This window comes from Numida meleagris, chromosome 24 (assembly GCF_002078875.1).
Source record: "Numida meleagris isolate 19003 breed g44 Domestic line chromosome 24, NumMel1.0, whole genome shotgun sequence".
NCBI lineage: Eukaryota > Metazoa > Chordata > Aves > Galliformes > Numididae > Numida > Numida meleagris.
The window spans coordinates 729,998-746,710 of record NC_034432.1 but is presented as its reverse complement, the minus strand read 5'-3'; the positions used below and the strand labels follow the sequence as shown (position 1 = coordinate 746,710).

Below are 16,713 nucleotides of genomic sequence, written 5' to 3'. Positions count from 1 at the left end.
TTTTCCTCTTCTTCCTCCTCTTCCTCCTCTTCCTTGTCTTTCTGCTCTTCCTTCTCTTATTCTTTTCCCTCCTCTTCCTCCTTTTCCTCTTCTTCTTCCTCCTCCTCCTCCTCCTCCACCAGATTTCGGCATGACGCGGGACATCTACGAGACTGATTATTACCGCAAAGGGGGCAAGGGGCTGCTCCCCGTCCGCTGGATGTCCCCCGAGGCCCTCAAGGACGGCATCTTCAACACGCAGTCCGACATCTGGTGGGTGATGGGGCCGGGGGGAACCACGTGGGTGAGCCCCCACCCAGCCAGGCCTGACCTGTGGGTGCTGCAGGTCCTTCGGGGTGGTGCTGTGGGAGATCACCACGCTGGCCGAGCAGCCCTACCAGGGCATGTCCAACGAGCAGGTCCTGCGCTACGTCATGGACAACGGCGTCTTGGAGAGGCCGGAGAACTGCCCCGATCAACTGTGAGTGGGGGGATCTCTTGCCAGAATTGCTTGGGGTGGGCAATAAGCACCACGCCTACCACCGTGGCCTCTGGTCTGCGTGGAGCCCCAGCAAGCCGGCTGCCCTTTGAGGTGGCCGGGGGGGGGGTGCTGGGGGCCCCCATACCCACTGGGCACTCTTTGTCCCGCAGCCACGAGCTGATGTGTCTGTGCTGGCAGCAGAACCCTCGCCAGCGCCCATCCTTCGTCCAGCTCCTGGAGAGCATCAAGGAGCACATGGCGCCCGCTTTCCGCACCCTCTCCTTCTTCTACAGCCCCGAGAACCGGCGGCGCGGCTCCAGCGAGCTCTCGGACGCCGAAACGGAGCACCCCCCCGAGGAGGACGAGCCGCCCGCACCCCCGCTGCCCACCCGCAAGGGCCGAGGCCGGCTCCCCAACGGGACGGGCTGCCTGTGAGCGGGGGCTGCCGCCCGCTGCGGACTCTTCCCCCCGCCCCATAGCGGGGCCCTTCGCGTTATTTATTGCTTTTAAGGGAAGGGGGTGTGCTCTGGGGGGGAGGGAGCCACTGCACTGCCGCCCCCTGCGTTGGGGAGATGGTGGCAAAGCGGGGGTTGGGGGGGGGGGTGCTGCCCCCTAGGACGCTCCGTTTTGCAGATGGGGAAACTGAGGCACGGCGCTGCCCTGCGGTCTCCCCGCAGTCCTGAAGGCGGGGTACAGCGTCGGGGCCGAGCCGGCTCCGCTGTCTGCCCCGGGGGAGCAGGGAGAATAAAGCAGGACGGAGCTCGGCCGAGCGGTGCTTGCTCTGTGGGGGCACGGAGGGAGGGGACGGGGGGGGGGTGGGGGGTTGGGGGTGCAGCTGCTCGGGGCTTTCCACCGCCGTCCGCCGGTCCCATCTGCTTCCTGAGCATCTCGCTGCGGCTTTGCCCTGCGGTGCCCGAGCCGGAGGCGTTTCTGGGGAAAAAACGTCAAAGCAGAGGAATTCGCGAGGCGGTGGCGGTCTGACGGGGGACTCAGACCGGGATGTCTGCGGGGGAGGGTCCCGCAGGTCCCCGCTCTCCCCATTCCAGTCCCTTGGTGAGCAGGGCTGAGCGCTGGGAGAGGGATTCAGGCTGAGAATGTGCCAAACTCAGCGCACACATGAGCCCTACTGCTGTAACGCGGGGATTGGGATGGGGGTGATGGGAGCGGATGGGGATCCACCGGCCGTGCTCTGCCCTCCCCTCATAAGAGGGTCCCAAGGCGGTGAGACAGCTGGGGACAGGACCACTGTGCTACCAACGTTCCCCAGTCTGCACCCGGACATAACCGGGAGCTTGAGGGCGGCTCAAGTGCCGTGACATCTTGGGAGGCTGATGGGGGAGCTGGGGGGGGGAGGGGGTGCTCCTGATGGCCCTCAATGCAGGGAGGGGGCAGTGGGAGGTGTCCTCCGCCCCTTGCAAATGGGGGCACGGGAGCTGCTGGAGCAGGGCGCAGGCGGGGATGATGCGGGCATCGCGCGAGCAGAGCGTGGGCAGGGTGTAGAGTGCGGGCATTGCGCGCAGGGTGCGGGCAGAGTGCGGGCAGGGTCCCACATCTCCCGCCCCACCTGCGGTCCGAGCCCCCATCCCGCATCCTCCCGGTGCCGCCGCGCGGTGCGGGGCTGCGGGCAGGGTCGGGGCGGGGGAGTCGCTGGCCCCTCCCCAGGAGGCCGGACCGGGCGCCGCTTTTAACCCGCCGGTCCCGCACGGTGCCGCGTTCGTGGGCTCCGGTGAGACGGCGAAGTGCGAGGGCGGAGGTCCCGGAGCGGCCCCGGGTCGGCCCCGGGTCGCGATGCTGCCCGCTTGGCTCCGGCTGTGCCTGGCAGCGCTGCTGCTGCCCCCGGGAGCCGCCGCCCCCCCCCAAGCCTGCCCCGAGCACTGCCGCTGCCCCGAGTCCCGCACCCTGCGCTGCCGGGAGCCCCGCACCGTGCGCAGCCTCGGCGCCCTGCTGCTGGGGACCCACCGCCCCACCGACGTGTGAGTGGGGACGGGCAGAGGGATCGCGGTGAGATGGAGACGTGGGGACGGGGGTGATGGAAACGGGGTGGGATGACGAGGGCAGGGAGCAGGGATGGGGATGGGGATGAGGAAGGGGAATAGTGATGGAGATGGGGACTGGGGATGAGGAAGAGGACGGGGATAAGGACAGGACAGGGTAGTGGGGCCAGGATAGGATGATGAGGATGGAAATGAGGAAGAGGATGGCAGTGGGGTCAGGGCATTTGGACCAGGACACAATGATGAGTGAGGGGAGGTGGGGCTGGAGGGCATGGTGGAGGCACTGGGACAGTGATGGGTGCTGATGGGGCTGGGGAGTGGGGCTGCCTAGAGAGAGGGGGCTGGGGTGCAAAGATGGGGGGCGTCCCTACTGTGGTCTCACAGGGAATGAGGGAGGCACTCGGGACAGCTCTTAACCCCATTCCGTGGGATACCAGTAGGGGAGAAGGGCTGGGTGCAGCAGGGTCCATGGACAGGGAGTGCCCATGCTGCCGTGGACAGCGCTGGGGTGCAGGGGCAGACCGAGCCCTTTGTCCCCACCGTGATGATGCTGTCCTGGTGCCCCCAAGGCTTGCAGGTTGGGAAGCTGAGGGGGATTTGAGCCCCTAACCTTCTGTATCCAAGAGGGATTATTGCCCAGCATGGGGAGAGCAGGCTCGTGCTGGCACTCAGCTGGGGTGCAGGATGGGTTTGGGCACCCATGTTGCCTGGGTTGGGGCATCTCTCTTCCATTCTCCCCCTGCTCTGTGCTGGGATGAGGAGGGAGCAGGGGTGTGAGGTGACATTTTGGGTGCCACCGGGGTGTCCGGGCTCCTGGGTCCTCACCCTGCTGCAGCCCTGGCCCCGCCGCATTGCTGGGGCGGCTGCTGCACACCTCCCTGCCTCAGTTTCTCCACGTGCTGGGAGACGCTGCACTGCGGGCGCTGCCAGCTCTTTGTTCACTCCCCGACAGGGTGGGGTGGATGGTGATCCCCCCAAGAGACCACCCGCCATCCCTCTGCCCCGTCTCCCTCATCCCCACCGCAGCCTGGGGTGGGGCGGGTGGAAAACCCTATACTGGCCCCCAGAGGGGCTTTCCTTAGGAAAAGGAGCAGAGAGGGAACAGTCTGTGTCTCAGTGTCACTGTCACATCACAGGGCACCGTGGGTGCAGGGGGAGGTGGGGACACACGGGGGGGGCTTTGCGGGAATGGGGCTGAGGCCGGGGCAACTCGCTCTCTGAGAGGGACTGTGGGTTCTGAGTGGGAGCTCAGCTCTGACCCCAATTTGCCAGCTCAGCCCTGGGGAAACTGAGGCCCAGAGGGGCAGCTTGGCTCTGTCCCTGTCCCCATCCTAGGCTGCTCCCCCTGCTTTGGGAGTGGTGACCCCAGTGCGGGGGCCTGACCCCCACCTGCTGCCCTGTTGCCTTCCAGCATCATCGAGAACCAACCTCTGCTGACGTCTCTGACCCGGGATGACACCAGGATGCTGTGGGACCTCAGGCACCTGTGAGCCCCCCAGAGTGGGATGGGGGGGATGGGGACAGGGTTCCCACTGCACGTGCTAAGCCCTTGCTTCCCCCAGCACCATCTCCAACTCGGGGCTGCAGCACGTATCCGACGATGCTTTCCAGGACACCCACAGGCTGAGCCACGTGTGAGTACCCCCCCCCCCTCTTGGGCTCAGGTCCCCATTCCCATGCATGTCCCCCCCCCGGGGCACTCGTCCTCACGCAGGGTGGCTTTGTCCCCTCCCCGCACTCAGGGTGGATCGATGCTGTCCCACTGCCCAGCAGCAAAACTCAATCCAGAGGGGCTGTGTGGGGCTGTGCTGCTGAATGCGAAACCATCGATCGGGGCTGGAGCCCCCCCCGGGAGCTCTGTGCAGTGCAGCCCTGTGCAGGAAGGGGATGCTGGAGAAGGGAGGGGGGGACTAACCCCGCAGATCATGGGGGTCCCTGCTGGAAGGGTTACCCAAAGGCTGAGCTGGGCCCCTGGCAGCCAGCCTGGAGAATGTGCTTCTGCTTGGTCATGGTGTGACAGCTCTGTTCCCAGCATGTGACAGACCCCTGTGTGTGAGGGTGATGCGGGACAAGGGGACTCAGGGAAGGGAGGCTGATGGGGTCTGTGCTTGCAGGAACCTCTCCTTCAACGCGCTGACCAGCCTCTCCTGGAAAACGTTCCAGCATCTGCCCCTGCAGGAGCTGTGAGTGCTGTAGGGAGGGGACAGGGCATGGGGCATGGCTGGGGACATGGCTCTGGGGGACGTGGGAGCAGGGACAGGGCTGGGGGTGCACTCGTGGCTGTGGCAGGGCTTGTACGGATCCAGCTGCAGATGTGTGGCTCTGACAGCCCCGAGTGTGCACAGCAGGGACGGGAACGGGGACAGGGATGGGGACACCACAGCACGTACAGCAAGGCATTTGTGCAGCACGCAGCCCCGGGTGCAGTCATCCACCCTGGGCACCCCAGGAGCGGTGCAGCCAAGGATGCACCGCATGCAGCTCGTCTCCTCTCCCCATCCCAGCATCGTGGAGGGAAACCCCTTCAATTGCTCCTGTGGGATCCGCTGGCTGCAGCTGTGGCAGAATGGGAGCCGTGCTGAGCTGGGCAACCAGTCGCTGGGCTGCTGGGAGGGCAATGCTGTCGTGACCCTGGGCAGCCACCCCCTGTACGGCTGCGGTAGGTGGCACAGAGGGATCCGACCCCAACAGCATCCTTCCCCCGAGCCTATTGTGGGTGGGGACAGCGTGGGGACAGCTCACCTCTCTCCTCGGCAGACCCCCCCACCGCTCGCATCGAGCACCCCGAAGTGGTGCTGCGCCAAGGGGACAGCGTCAACCTCACCTGCCACATCGCGGGCGAACCGCCGGCCACCGGGGAGTGGGTCCTCCCTGACGTGGGATCAGAACCATCCGTCACCAAGGCAAGGCTTGGGGCACGGCGGGGACCTTCCAGGCGCACCGTCCCCCTGCAGCATCCCCTCCATGCAGGATGCGCTCACCCCATCCCGGTGCTCCCTGCAGCTCTCGGAGTGGGAGCTTGTCCTGGAGATCAACAACATCTCCTCCAGCCTCAACCACAAAGAGCTCACATGCAGGGCAGAGAACACAGCGGGGATGGCAGAGGACAGCGTGACGCTGAATGTCACCTGTAAGATACCCAGGGGATGTGGGGGGTGGGGGGGTGGGGTGAGGGGCAGCTTTGGGGTCGCATGTTTGGGGACACTGGCAGCTCTGTCCCCACAGTCCCGCCGGTGATCCAGCTCCTGCAGGAAGCCATCCCACAGCACTTCTGGTGCATCCCCTTCTCGGTGGACAGCAACCCGGTGCCCAGCATCCTTTGGCTCTTCAACGGCTCGGTGCTGCCCGAGGGGCCCTACATCCACACGCGCATTGTGGAGTACGAACCCAACTCCACCGTGCTGCACGGCTGCCTCGAGCTCAACCGCCCCACGCATGTCAACAACGGCAACTACACCCTCGTGGTGCAGAACCCCCTGGGCAGAGCCACCCGCAGCGTCCAGGGTCGCTTCATGGACAACCCCTTCAGCTTCAGCCCCGAGGAGCCCATTCCCGGTGCGTCGCAGTGGGGCTGGGGGAGGTGCAGAGTCAGCGCTGGGGCACCAAGTGCCTCAGTTTCCCACCTTGCCCGGGGGTTCTGTGCCCCCACGTGCCTCAGTTTCCCCAGGGAGTGGGAAGGAAGCGTGGGACTATGTCATGGCGGGGGTGGGTGGTTAACGTGTGTTCTTTCCTTTCTCCATGCTGCACAGTGTCCATATCTCCGCTGGGTGAGTGCTGGGTTCATGCTGCTCCCCCTGCCCCAATCCCCCCCAGCCGTGGTGACTAGGGGTACCCCCGTGATGAGGATGCAGTGTTTGTGCAGGAGCAAGGCTGTGACCCCATCCCACGCTCACCCTGTGCCCTCTCCCTGCACAGGCACCAGGAACAGCTCGCTGGAGGGCCCCGTGCAGACAGCGGATGAGCACACGTTTGGGGTGAGGGCTCAGCTGGCACGGTGTACTCTGTGATTTGGGGGTAAGGGGCACAAGGACACCCGTGGGAAAGCAAAACAGTCCTTAAAGTGAAGGCAAACTGGAGGCGAGGCGAAGTGGGATGGGATGGGGTGAAGGAAGCCGCCCGCCCTCCCTTGTGCCTCAGTTTCCCCAGTAGATTTGCGACCACCTCCACCGCCGGGGCTGGGAGAAGGGTGCTACCCCTGGCTCTGCAGTAGGACCCCGACCCCATCCCTCCTGTTCCCTCTGCCCCCAGGTCTCCGTGGCCGTGGCTCTGGCCGTCTTCGCCTCCCTCTTCCTCTCCGTCATGCTCATCGCGCTCAACAAGTGCGGGCGCCGCTCCAAGTTCGGCATTAACCGTGAGTCCCCGCTTCCTGCACCGGGTGGGGGCACGGCCGTGGGGCGACGGTCCCCATGGGTCCCCATTGCCTGGCACCCCCTTGGGGCTCTGGGTGGCGGTGAGGACCCGCTGGGGCCAGGCAGTGCGGGCAGCAGCTGCTAATTCACTCCTGGAATGGATTCAGCCTGCAAATGGGTTTGATCGCGCTGGTTCCCCCCGGGGCTGGGGGGGGGGGGGGGGATGCTCGGCAGCACCTGGCACTGTTGCACAAAGCACCCCCACCCCCCTGTGATGGCCCTGTCCCTGTGCCCCTGTCCCTGCAGGCTCGGCCGTGCTGGCCCAGGAGGATGACCTGGCCATGTCGCTGCACTTCATGAACCTGGGCAGCAGCCCCCTGTCCTCCACCGAGAGCAAGCTGGAGGGGCTGAAGAGCAACTTCATCGAGAACCCGCAGTACTTCTGCAACGCCTGTAAGGCTGGGGGTCCCCAGCACCCTGCACCGACCCCAGAATCCCGCACAGCTCCCCAGCGTCCCCCTCGGGGCTGATGGGTGCGGGTCCCCCAGGTGTGCACCACGTGCAGCGCCGTGACATCGTGCTCAAGTGGGAGCTGGGCGAGGGCGCCTTCGGGAAGGTCTTCCTGGCCGAGTGCTCCCACCTCCTCCCGGAGCAGGAGAAGACGTTGGTGGCTGTGAAGGTGACGGGGTGACCATGGGGGTCCCGGGGTGATCTGGGCCGGGTTTAACACCGTGTGCCTGCAGGCGCTGAAGGAGGCGACGGAGAGCGCTCGGCTCGACTTCCAGCGGGAAGCGGAGCTGCTGACGGTGCTGCAGCACGAGCACATCGTCAAGTTCTACGGCGTGTGCACCGAGGGCGAGCCCCTCATCATGGTCTTCGAGTACATGAAGCACGGAGACCTCAACCGCTTCCTCAGGTGGGCCCGGCCCCGCGCCCCCTCCCCGCTCCATCAGCGCGGCTCAGACAGCCGCTCTGCGCTCGCTGCTAATGCAGCCCTCCTTGCAATATTGATTAGATTAGCTGTCTGAGAGGCTTAAATAGAGAGAGATTGGCCATCAGCTGGAATAAGCAGAGACTTTTCGATTGGCCCCCCAGGTATTGCTGATAGACGGGGGGGCTGCCAGAGGCATCGCTTTAGTGGCCACGCGATGAGCTCTGAGACGTGGCTTTTATGATTATTGTTATGGGACTTGGCATTAATGGTTCTGCCGAGCAGAGCCCCCCGCTCCCAGCCCGGCCTCCCCGGCCCGGCTGTCAGCAGCGCTCGGCATCAAAGCAGCGTGCAGCCCCCGGCCCCCGGCCCGCTCGCACCCTGGCTCTGTGCACGCCTGCTGCTTTCACACCTCCTGGCGCCCAGTGATGCACAGCCCTCCCCAGCTCAGGGCTGCTGATGCGTGCTCAGCATTCCCAGCGTGTGCATGCATGGGATTCCTTGCTGTGGGTGCTCTCACATGTGTGCCCTAGCCCTGCGAGCGTGCACATGTGCGTGTGCGTGCTTCCCCTGCACGTGTGCGCTCATACGCCTGGCTTCCCTTGCATGAAGCCTTCCCTGCCTTCCCAACCCACACATGTTGGTCTGTGTGTTCTTCAGCATGCGTGCACACATGTGCATGGCTTTCCTTGGCACGGCTGCACGCATGTGCGCATCCTTGCCCAGCATGTGCACAGCCCTCTCTATCCTGGGCTTACACACGTGTGTCCACACATCATGCACACACACGTGCACTCCCTTCCCCACCACGTGTGCACGCACGTGTACTCCTGCACCTTGCATGGCTGCACACATGCATGCACGTACTTTCCCTGCATGCACGCACTGCATTTCCCAGCACATGTGCAGACACACGCACGGCGCTTCCTTGCACAAATGCACACGCCTGCCCACCCTTTCCCTGCATACAGACACGCACACACACACAAACAATCCAGCACACGTCCCCCCCGCTCCGAGCACCCTCTGCCCTGCCAGGTCCCACGGGCCGGACGCCAAGATCCTGGATCACGGGCAGGGGCAGCCCTACGGGCAGCTGACGCTGAGCCACATGCTGCAGATCGCCACGCAGATCGCCTCGGGCATGGTCTACCTGGCATCCCTGCACTTTGTGCACCGCGACCTGGCCACCCGCAACTGCTTGGTGGGCCACGACCTAGTGGTGAAGATCGGGGACTTCGGCATGTCCCGCGATATCTACAGCACCGACTACTACCGGGTGAGCTCCGCGCCCTCCCTGCCTCAAGTTTCCATTTAATCTGCTGCCCCTTCCCCAGCCCCATCCATATTTAATGGCGCTGCCGAGCACTCAGCGAGGGTTTGGGAAGGGGAAGGGGGGGGAGGGGGTCCGCGCTGATGGTTCTGCTGTGTGCAGGTGGGCGGCCGGACCATGCTGCCCATCCGCTGGATGCCCCCCGAGAGCATCCTGTACCGCAAGTTCACCACCGAGAGCGACATCTGGAGCTTCGGCGTGGTGCTGTGGGAGATCTTCACCTACGGGAAGCAGCCCTGGTACCAGCTCTCCAACACCGAGGTGGGCTCAACCTGAGGTCTGCACGTGGGGCTGAGCACGGAGCTGGGCTTGGCACCGCCTACCACGTGTGGGATGGGGGAAGGCAAGGAACCCCCCCGGCTCTGTGGGGTCCGGGTGAGGGCTGTGGGTTCCATGTCCCCCTGCTCCCGCAGGCCATCGAGTGCATCACGCAGGGCCGGGAGCTGGAGCGGCCCCGCACGTGTCCCTCCGAGGTGTACGACATCATGCAGAGCTGCTGGCAACGGGAGCCTCAGCAGCGCCAGCGCATCCAGGACATCCACAGCCGCCTGCAGGCCCTGGTCAAGACCCCTCCCATCTACCTGGACATACTGGGCTGAGCGGAACCCCCATCACCCCCCCAGGCTGGCCGCTCCGTGTCCCCCCCCCCCAACCCTGGACCGATGCCCTGATGCTGGAGAGGGCTTAAACCCTGTTTGTCACAGCAAGCCCCCTGGGGGGCTGTAGGGCTGGAGTTGTGCCCATGGAGGCTGCAGCCGTGGTTTTTCCCCGCTGTGAGTTTGCCCCTGGAGGGACAGAATCGGGACCCCCAGCCCCGCGGGGGGCACTCGGCTGCTCGGTGTCATGGCTGCTCCATCCCTCCCTGTCCCAGTAGTGCCTGGCTGGGTGGATGCCCCACGCGCTCTCCCACTCTGCAGCGAACCTGGTCGGTAATAAAAGCGTCCACTTCTCTGCTGCGCTGCCAGCTGGCTGCCCATGGAGTGTCTGCTGGGTGTCAGGGAGGGGGAGGTGCTCTGGGGAGACAGAAGGGCTTTTTTGGGGGGGGGAGCAGGGAAAGGGGAGCAGACGGGACGTGGTGGCACGGGGGTGGCTCGTTCCCATTCCGTGGCACTGGGTGAGGTGTGGGTTGGCGGTGCTGAGGGGTGGGTTTGGGTGAGGGGAGGAGTGAGGATGTGCAAAGCTCAGGTGCACGTGAGGGGGATACTGTCCCCAGCCCAGAGAGGGACATGGGGATGCTTTGGAGACCCCCTGGCTGAGCTGGGGCTGCGCACAGGGGGTGGGTCCCTGTGCCAGAGGGGTGAGGTGGGGACCTTTTGAGCACAAAGGGATGAAGAAGCCAAACCCCCAAACAAAGGGCAAAGCCCTCCCTTCCCCACGCACCGTCACCGGAGCCATGGGGTTATCAAATGCCCTGTAGCGTCCACTTAATCATCCTTCCCAGGGCTCTCCGGCCGCCTTGGTAATGTTTGAGACCTGGATCTGACTGTAATGGAGCAGAATTGATTTCATCTGGCTAATTAGGCAGCGCAGGCTGGGCCCTGGCAGCTCCTTTGTTACCCACCGTGACCTGAGATAAGGAGAGGGAAGAGGAGACCTGGGGAAACTGAGGCACGGTGCATCACCGTGCCATGGAGCAGCACCGTGCCACAGTGCATTGCTGTGGAGCTACACCATGCTGGATGACCAGGGCTGCATGCAGCACAGTTGGGGGGAGCAGCAGGAAACCAGGGCCATCCCCAATGTCCTCAGCATGTAACCCACCCCTCACCATCCCCTCCCTGCAGAGGGCACAGCTCTGGCTGCCAGCCCAGGAATGGGATGTGGCAGCCAGCAAAAGGAGCGGCACCCAAGGCCAGCCCTGAGCCAAGGGGGGAAACTGAGGCAGCGAGCCTTGGGGCTGCCATGCAGGTGTGTGAACCATGGGGCTGCAGTGGGGCTGCGGCTCCTGTCCCCTTGTTCAGCCCCAAATCTCTACTGGGACCGGGGGGGGGGTGGCCGAGTGGTGCCCCACATGCAGCTCTTACTCTTGAGGCGGTGGCCCGAGGAGAGTGCCCTGCTTCCTTGGGGTTCTCTAATCTCTGCCTGCGCTGATTTATGGGCTTTTCCCTCTTATCTAATTTGAGGAAGGAACAAGATTACAACTGTGAGCTTTTCCAGCGCTGCGCTGCAAATTGCCTCTTTGGTCAATACTGTTCCCGCAGAGGGGAAGCGGCGGCCACGCTCTGCCCGGGCACTGGAAAAGGACCAAACTGCCCCAAAAAAGGACCTGAGCGTGGTGGTACGAGAGCACCAGGTGCACGGGGAGGACCCGGTGTGGTTTTCCCCATGGCTGTGCCTCGGTTTCCCCCCGGGTTAGAGAGGGAAGGGTTAAGCCCCGCTCCCAGAAGTGTGCAGCTCTGATTGATTTATCCCCACCCCACAGTTTCTCCATTTCAGCTGCTCCAGGGGGAGCGGTAATGGACTCTGGCAATGAGGTAATTAACGGCTCTGCTCCCTGGAAAAGTTCCTCTCTTAACAGCACAGCAGCCGAGCTGGGGGGACAGGGCCCTTCCAGGGTCCCGGGCCTCATCCTGCATCCGATGGGGCTGCAAAGGGATTTTTCATGGTGTGGCCTCATCCTGCCCGGATCCTGGGTACCTCTAGCGCTGCCCACGGAGCTGGCTCTGCTCCCAGCTCAGACAGAGCTGTGGTGCTGGGGATGCCCTTGCGGGGAACCCCATGGGAGATAGGGCAGGAGGAGACCCCGGGGGCTGCTTGGTTGCAGGGTTTATGTGTGGGATTGCCCACAGTTCGGGGTTGCCCGGTTTGGGGGGACCTTATGGTGCCGGTGATGGATGTGGGGCTGCAGCTGCATCCCGGCGCCATGGGTCCTGGGGAGGATGAGTGCTGACCGGACCCTGTGTGTCTCCTAAGTGCACTTGTGGGCCCGGTTCCCCCCCGGCCTGGGGGTCTCGGGGGGGCTTGCAGAGGCATCTTGACACTAATGAGGTGCAGCTGAAGTGCTGCTCAAGTGTCCCAGAGCAGCATTTCCTGGTGACCACAGGGATGCCTTATTTAAGAGCAGTGGGGTGGGGGGTGGGGGGGTCAGTTCCGCCCGGTTCCCAGCTCAGAAATCCCCATCCCGGTCCCACTGTCCCCAACTGTCCCCAACTTGCAACCCTTGTGTCCTCATCCTCATGCCCCTCTCCAGGCAGAGCCATTTGGGGAAGCCCCCGTGGCCTCGGGTGGGCTGCGTCCTAATGGAGCCCGAGCGGGCAGGGGGGAGCGGCAGAGCCACGCTGGGACGTGAAAATCGTTACGAGTGATTAGAGCTATTACTGTAACGAGGAGAGGCAATTAATGGCGCCTTGACATCAGTTGAGGCCAGCTAATGTAGGCGCTCGCTGGGAGAGGGGAGCGGCCGCGCGTGGGGAGGGGGCAACGCGTGGGGCTGAGTGTGGGGGTCCCAGCGTTGGGCTGCTGTGTGGGGATGAGATGGGGGTGGGGAGCCCAGGATGTGGGGTGATACACGGGCAGGGAGCCTGGGATGTGGGGGGTGGGAGGGGGTGCGTGGTGGGGTATCCCGTGATGTAGGGATGACGTGTGGCAAGGATGCTGATGTGCGTGCCTGGGGTGCAGGGATGCAGAGGGGCTGGGGAGAGCCAAAATTGGGGTGGTGCGTGCCCAAGAAGGGAATGCACGTGCCTGGGATGCAGGGGTAATGCACGGCTTGGGAACCCACACCTGGGGGGTGACGAGCAGCCGGGATCCCAAGGTGCAGGGCTGATGCACGCCCAGGATGCCGGGCTGCGGGGGATGCTGCAACGCGGAGATGCTGCGCGGCCCGGATGCAGGGATTCGAGCCGGACTGATTCCGGTGCGGGGACGACGCGTGCTCCTCTCTCAGCCCGATTTTGCTCTCAGCCGCCACCAGATGCTGCTGTTCGGCCGGGGGACGCCCGCTGCCCGCAGCCCCCGGGGCTCGACCCGACGCGGCCGCACCTCGGGGATCGCCCGGGGCCGCCCGGGATGCGGGGCCGCTCCCGCCCCGTTCCTCGGAGCAGCCGGGGCCGGATCTACACGGGGGTGTCCCCGCGGCTGTCGCTCTTCCCCCCGCTTCGGGCCCCGGTGATGTTTTTGTTCCAAACCTGCTGGTTTCTGGCCAGAAAAGTTTAAAAAAAAAAAAAAAAAAAAGCGGTTTTTTTTTTTTTTTTTTTTTTTTTCCTCTTTTCCGTAGTTGTCTCCGCGTCCAAACTTCCTGAGAGCGGCTCCGGGCCCTCCCTCCGCTTCCGACGGCCGCGCTGAGCCTCCACCGCGCACAGCACGGGCAGCACCGGCCCCGTCCCGTCCCGTCCTGTCCCGTCCCGTCCTGTCCCAACCCGGCCCGGCCCGGCCAGGTGAGGGTCCCGGTGAGCGCGGTCTGGGGGTTGGAGTCCTACCGGGATGACCCAAGGGGGTTCCGTCCCCGTGTTGGGGGGGGGGGGGGCTCTGGGGTTGTCCTAGGGATGGTGGCATGGGGATGGCAGGGGGAGGGTGGGATGGAGCGGTGACACTGCGGCGACCTCAGCGCTGACCCTGACCCTAAGCAGGCCCTGTCCCCATCCCCATCCCCGTCCCCATCCCCATCCCCGTCCCCAACCCCATCCCAGTCCCCATCCCTGTCTGCGTCCCCATCCCCGTCCCCATCCCTGCAGTGTCCCTACGATGCTCACAGCCCCGAAGGAAACGCGTCAGCCCGCGGTGTAGGAAGCACCAGGGCAGAGATAGCGGCTGCGGGGCCCTTCCCGAGCTCTGTGTCTCCGGTGGGGACAGTGCAGGAGCCACATCCCTGCCCTCGGCCCCATCTTCCCACACTGCTCAATGTGGGGCTGTGGGTCCCAGCCCCTGAGGACGATGCTCCCTGACCCGTGTCACACTGGAAGGAAAAAGACAAGGAGCTGGGGTGGGGTGGGGGGGGTGAGGATAATCGTCCCCAACCCTTGGGAATGTCCCCTCCCTTCCTCCTGCCTGGTTCAAAGCAGGAGGATGTGGGTCATTGGGATGCGACCACCCCGGGGTGAGGGTGATGTGGGGCTGGGACATGTCGGTGCCAGCCTGTCCCTGTCCCCAGATGGGATTGGAGCCCCCAAGCATGGGGACACGCCACTCCCTGCTCTGGAGAGGGTCTGGGGTGGTCTGTGGGGCAGCGCAGGAGCAGCTCCTGGGGGTCTCTGTGGTGCTCCCAGGACAATGCTGGGTATCCCGGCCCCCACATCCCAATTAGCACCAGATGGGGCCGTGTTTTGATGACTCCTCGCTTTTCCTGCCAGCATCTCCAAGCGGTTCCTGTTGTTCGCAGCAGCGCTGGGGCCCTGGCCCCCCCCCCCCCCAGCGCGTGGGTTTGCTGGAGTGGGGATGGGGCCGTGGGGAGGGCTCGGGGGTCCTGAACTGGGGAGGAGAAGCAGCAGGGCGGGAGGCTCGGAAGCGGGCGAGCAATTACTCACCCTGGAAACGGCCGCTGGGACCTGAAGGGAAACGGGGGGAAATTCTCTGACTAAACGCTTTTTCCAGCAGAAAAATGTCGCTGCTTTGGGCCAAGGGAGGGCTGCTCCGGTGGGGTCCGCACGAAGGCAGAGCAGCCCCATGGAGAGGAGGAGGAGGAGGAGGAGGAGGAGGAGGAGGAGGAAGAGGGTGGCATTGTGGGTGGCACCTGGGGGTGTCCCCAGCCCTGCTCTGGCACTGAGGAAACGGCCGTGAATCCATGAATCCAGCTGCGAGGGGCAGGAAACCTCTGCTTCCTCCTGCAGCACGTGTGCGCGTACCGGAGAGCTGCAGCCACCCCCCAAAAACACGGTGCTGAGTGCTCAGGGCATGCTGGGCTGCTCGGGGGACGCTGGGACGGGGTCCTGGTGCCAAACGGGGACAGTGCACAAGTCCCCGCCATCCTCTTCCACTGGGTCTTGCCGAAGCCCCGATGCACCCCGAAATGCTGCGGTGCGTGGCCCCGTTTGGAGCTGGCTGCTCTCCCAGCGCCCGTCCTGTGCTCGGTTGAGCAAGAGCCCGGCGGATCCAGGAAACGAAGCGGCAAATAAATACTAAAAGCGTTGAAACGGGGCCATGCAGGGCGGCTGCTGCCAGGGCCTGGGGCTTAACTCCTTCCCATCCCCACGTCTCTGAGATGGGACTGTGGATCTGAGGGCAGGGAGATGCTGGGATGCGTCCCCGCTGTCCCCCCCCGGTGCCCCACGTTCAGCCCCGGGGGCAGTTCAGCCCGGTGTCCCCAGTGCAAACTGGTGTCAAGCAGTGCTCTGTGTCCAGCCCTGGGGATGGTCCCCAGCGTCCCCCGTGTCCTCAGCGCCCCATATCCAGCCCCAGGGACGGGTCAGCCTGGTGCCACCCAGTCCTCCAGTGTCCCCAGTGCTGTGGGCAGGGAACCGTCCCCAGGATGGGATCTTTGGGGTCCACCTCAGGAGCAGCTGGGTGACACCCAGGCAGGGGAGATGTGCAGTGCTGTGGGGGGCAGGATGAGCGCAGCTCCGGGGCTGCAGCGCTTCTGTCTGTCTGTGGGGCCCGTACAGCTCCGGGGCCACCCGTGTGGCTGTGCCTCAGTTTCCCTTTGGCAGCCAGGCCGGGTTGGAGCCGTTCCTCCGCACGCAGGAATGCAGACCCAGCCCCGCGGGGAGGCCAGGGCCGGGGGCGGTGGGTGGGGAGCGGGATAGAGCAGAGTGTACGAGCCTTGCTCGGTGCTTCCATGCAGGATGGTGCTGAGGACCGTGGCACTGGCTCTGCACATCTGCCTCCTGGCCGCCCTCCACCCCAGCGACCCCAACGTCTGCAGCTACTGGGAGAGGTAGGAGCCGTGCTGGGGTCGCTGGGTTGGGGGCACCCTTGGGACCAGCCGCCACCCCGCGCCCTCTCTCCCGACAGCTTCACGGTAGCGGTGAAGGAGTCGTACGCCAAACCCCACATTGTGACCTCCACCGAGCCCTGTGCCGGGACACCAGGACTGCCACAGCCCTGCCCACAGCAAAGGTGAGGGCTGAGCCCAGACCCCCAGCAAAGCCCCCCCCCCGCCACCCTAACCCCAACCCCACTGCATGGAGCATCCTGGTGCCCAGCGCAACGCCCTCCTCCCCTGCTGCAGGGCTGCCCCATGGCCAATGGGATGATGTCCCATATGGCTAATGGGGGCTGTCCCGCTGGGGGGTGCCCCGTGGCTGAGGGGTGTGTGGGGGGGGGTCACATAGGGGCGTCCCCCCACACCTCATCCTCACGGCGCTGCTTTTGGCACAGGGTTGTGTACCGCACGGAGTACCGACAGACGGTGCGCACCGACTACCGCCGGCGCTACCAGTGCTGCCTGGGCTACTACGAGAGCAGGGACGCCTGCGTCCGTGAGTGGGGTGGGTGGGGGGCGTGGGGGGGGTCCTGGGCTGTCCCCTGCTCACCTCCCAGCCTTGTGCCTGCAGCGCGCTGCACCCAGGAGTGTGTCCATGGGCGGTGCGTGGCCCCCGAGCGCTGCCAGTGTGAGCCGGGCTGGAGGGGACCTGACTGCTCCAGCGGTGAGTGGGGAGGGGGCACAGGGATCCCTGGGTTGGGGGGATGGAGTGGGGCTGTGCGGGTTTTGTGGGGGGTCTGGGTATTCTGCGGTGAGATGTCCTGGGGGTGAATAGGGAAAGAGGAATGAG

General features: G+C 64.9%; 4 protein-coding genes across 6 annotated transcripts in view; 3 read left to right on the top strand and 1 right to left on the bottom strand.

The window, feature by feature from the left end:
* The window catches only part of INSRR (insulin receptor related receptor), a 10,025-nt gene extending 8,805 nt beyond the window's left edge, over positions 1-1,220 (top strand). For 2 of the 3 annotated variants that reach the window (XM_021376609.1, XM_021376608.1), the window contains 3 exons: positions 123-252; positions 326-460; positions 631-1,220. In XM_021376609.1, coding sequence (XP_021232284.1) covers positions 123-252; positions 326-460; positions 631-895 — 530 coding nt within the window. In that variant the 3' untranslated portion in view covers positions 896-1,220. Of the gene's footprint in view, positions 1-122; positions 253-325; positions 461-630 lie in introns of those variants that run through there. The other variant, XM_021376610.1, reaches the window with a different exon arrangement.
* Positions 1-16,713, bottom strand: part of LOC110388003 (feather keratin 2-like) — a 906,242-nt gene that overhangs the window by 465,084 nt on the left and 424,445 nt on the right. The window lies entirely within an intron of this gene.
* Positions 2,249-10,020, top strand: NTRK1 (neurotrophic receptor tyrosine kinase 1). The gene is made up of 17 exons (XM_021376812.1): positions 2,249-2,433; positions 3,866-3,940; positions 4,017-4,088; positions 4,569-4,637; positions 4,959-5,113; positions 5,212-5,357; positions 5,458-5,584; positions 5,680-6,009; positions 6,204-6,221; positions 6,370-6,428; positions 6,703-6,805; positions 7,110-7,256; positions 7,352-7,482; positions 7,547-7,719; positions 8,773-9,013; positions 9,170-9,328; positions 9,481-10,020. Exons 1-17 carry the CDS (start codon positions 2,249-2,251, stop codon positions 9,664-9,666), a joined length of 2,376 nt encoding a protein of 791 aa, XP_021232487.1. The 3' UTR covers positions 9,667-10,020.
* The window catches only part of PEAR1 (platelet endothelial aggregation receptor 1), a 12,801-nt gene continuing 9,359 nt past the window's right edge, over positions 13,272-16,713 (top strand). Inside the window, 5 exon segments of the mRNA XM_021376438.1 lie at positions 13,272-13,443; positions 15,783-15,875; positions 15,953-16,057; positions 16,319-16,419; positions 16,495-16,587. Of these exon segments, the coding sequence (XP_021232113.1) occupies positions 15,784-15,875; positions 15,953-16,057; positions 16,319-16,419; positions 16,495-16,587 (391 nt within the window). The 5' untranslated portion in view covers positions 13,272-13,443; position 15,783.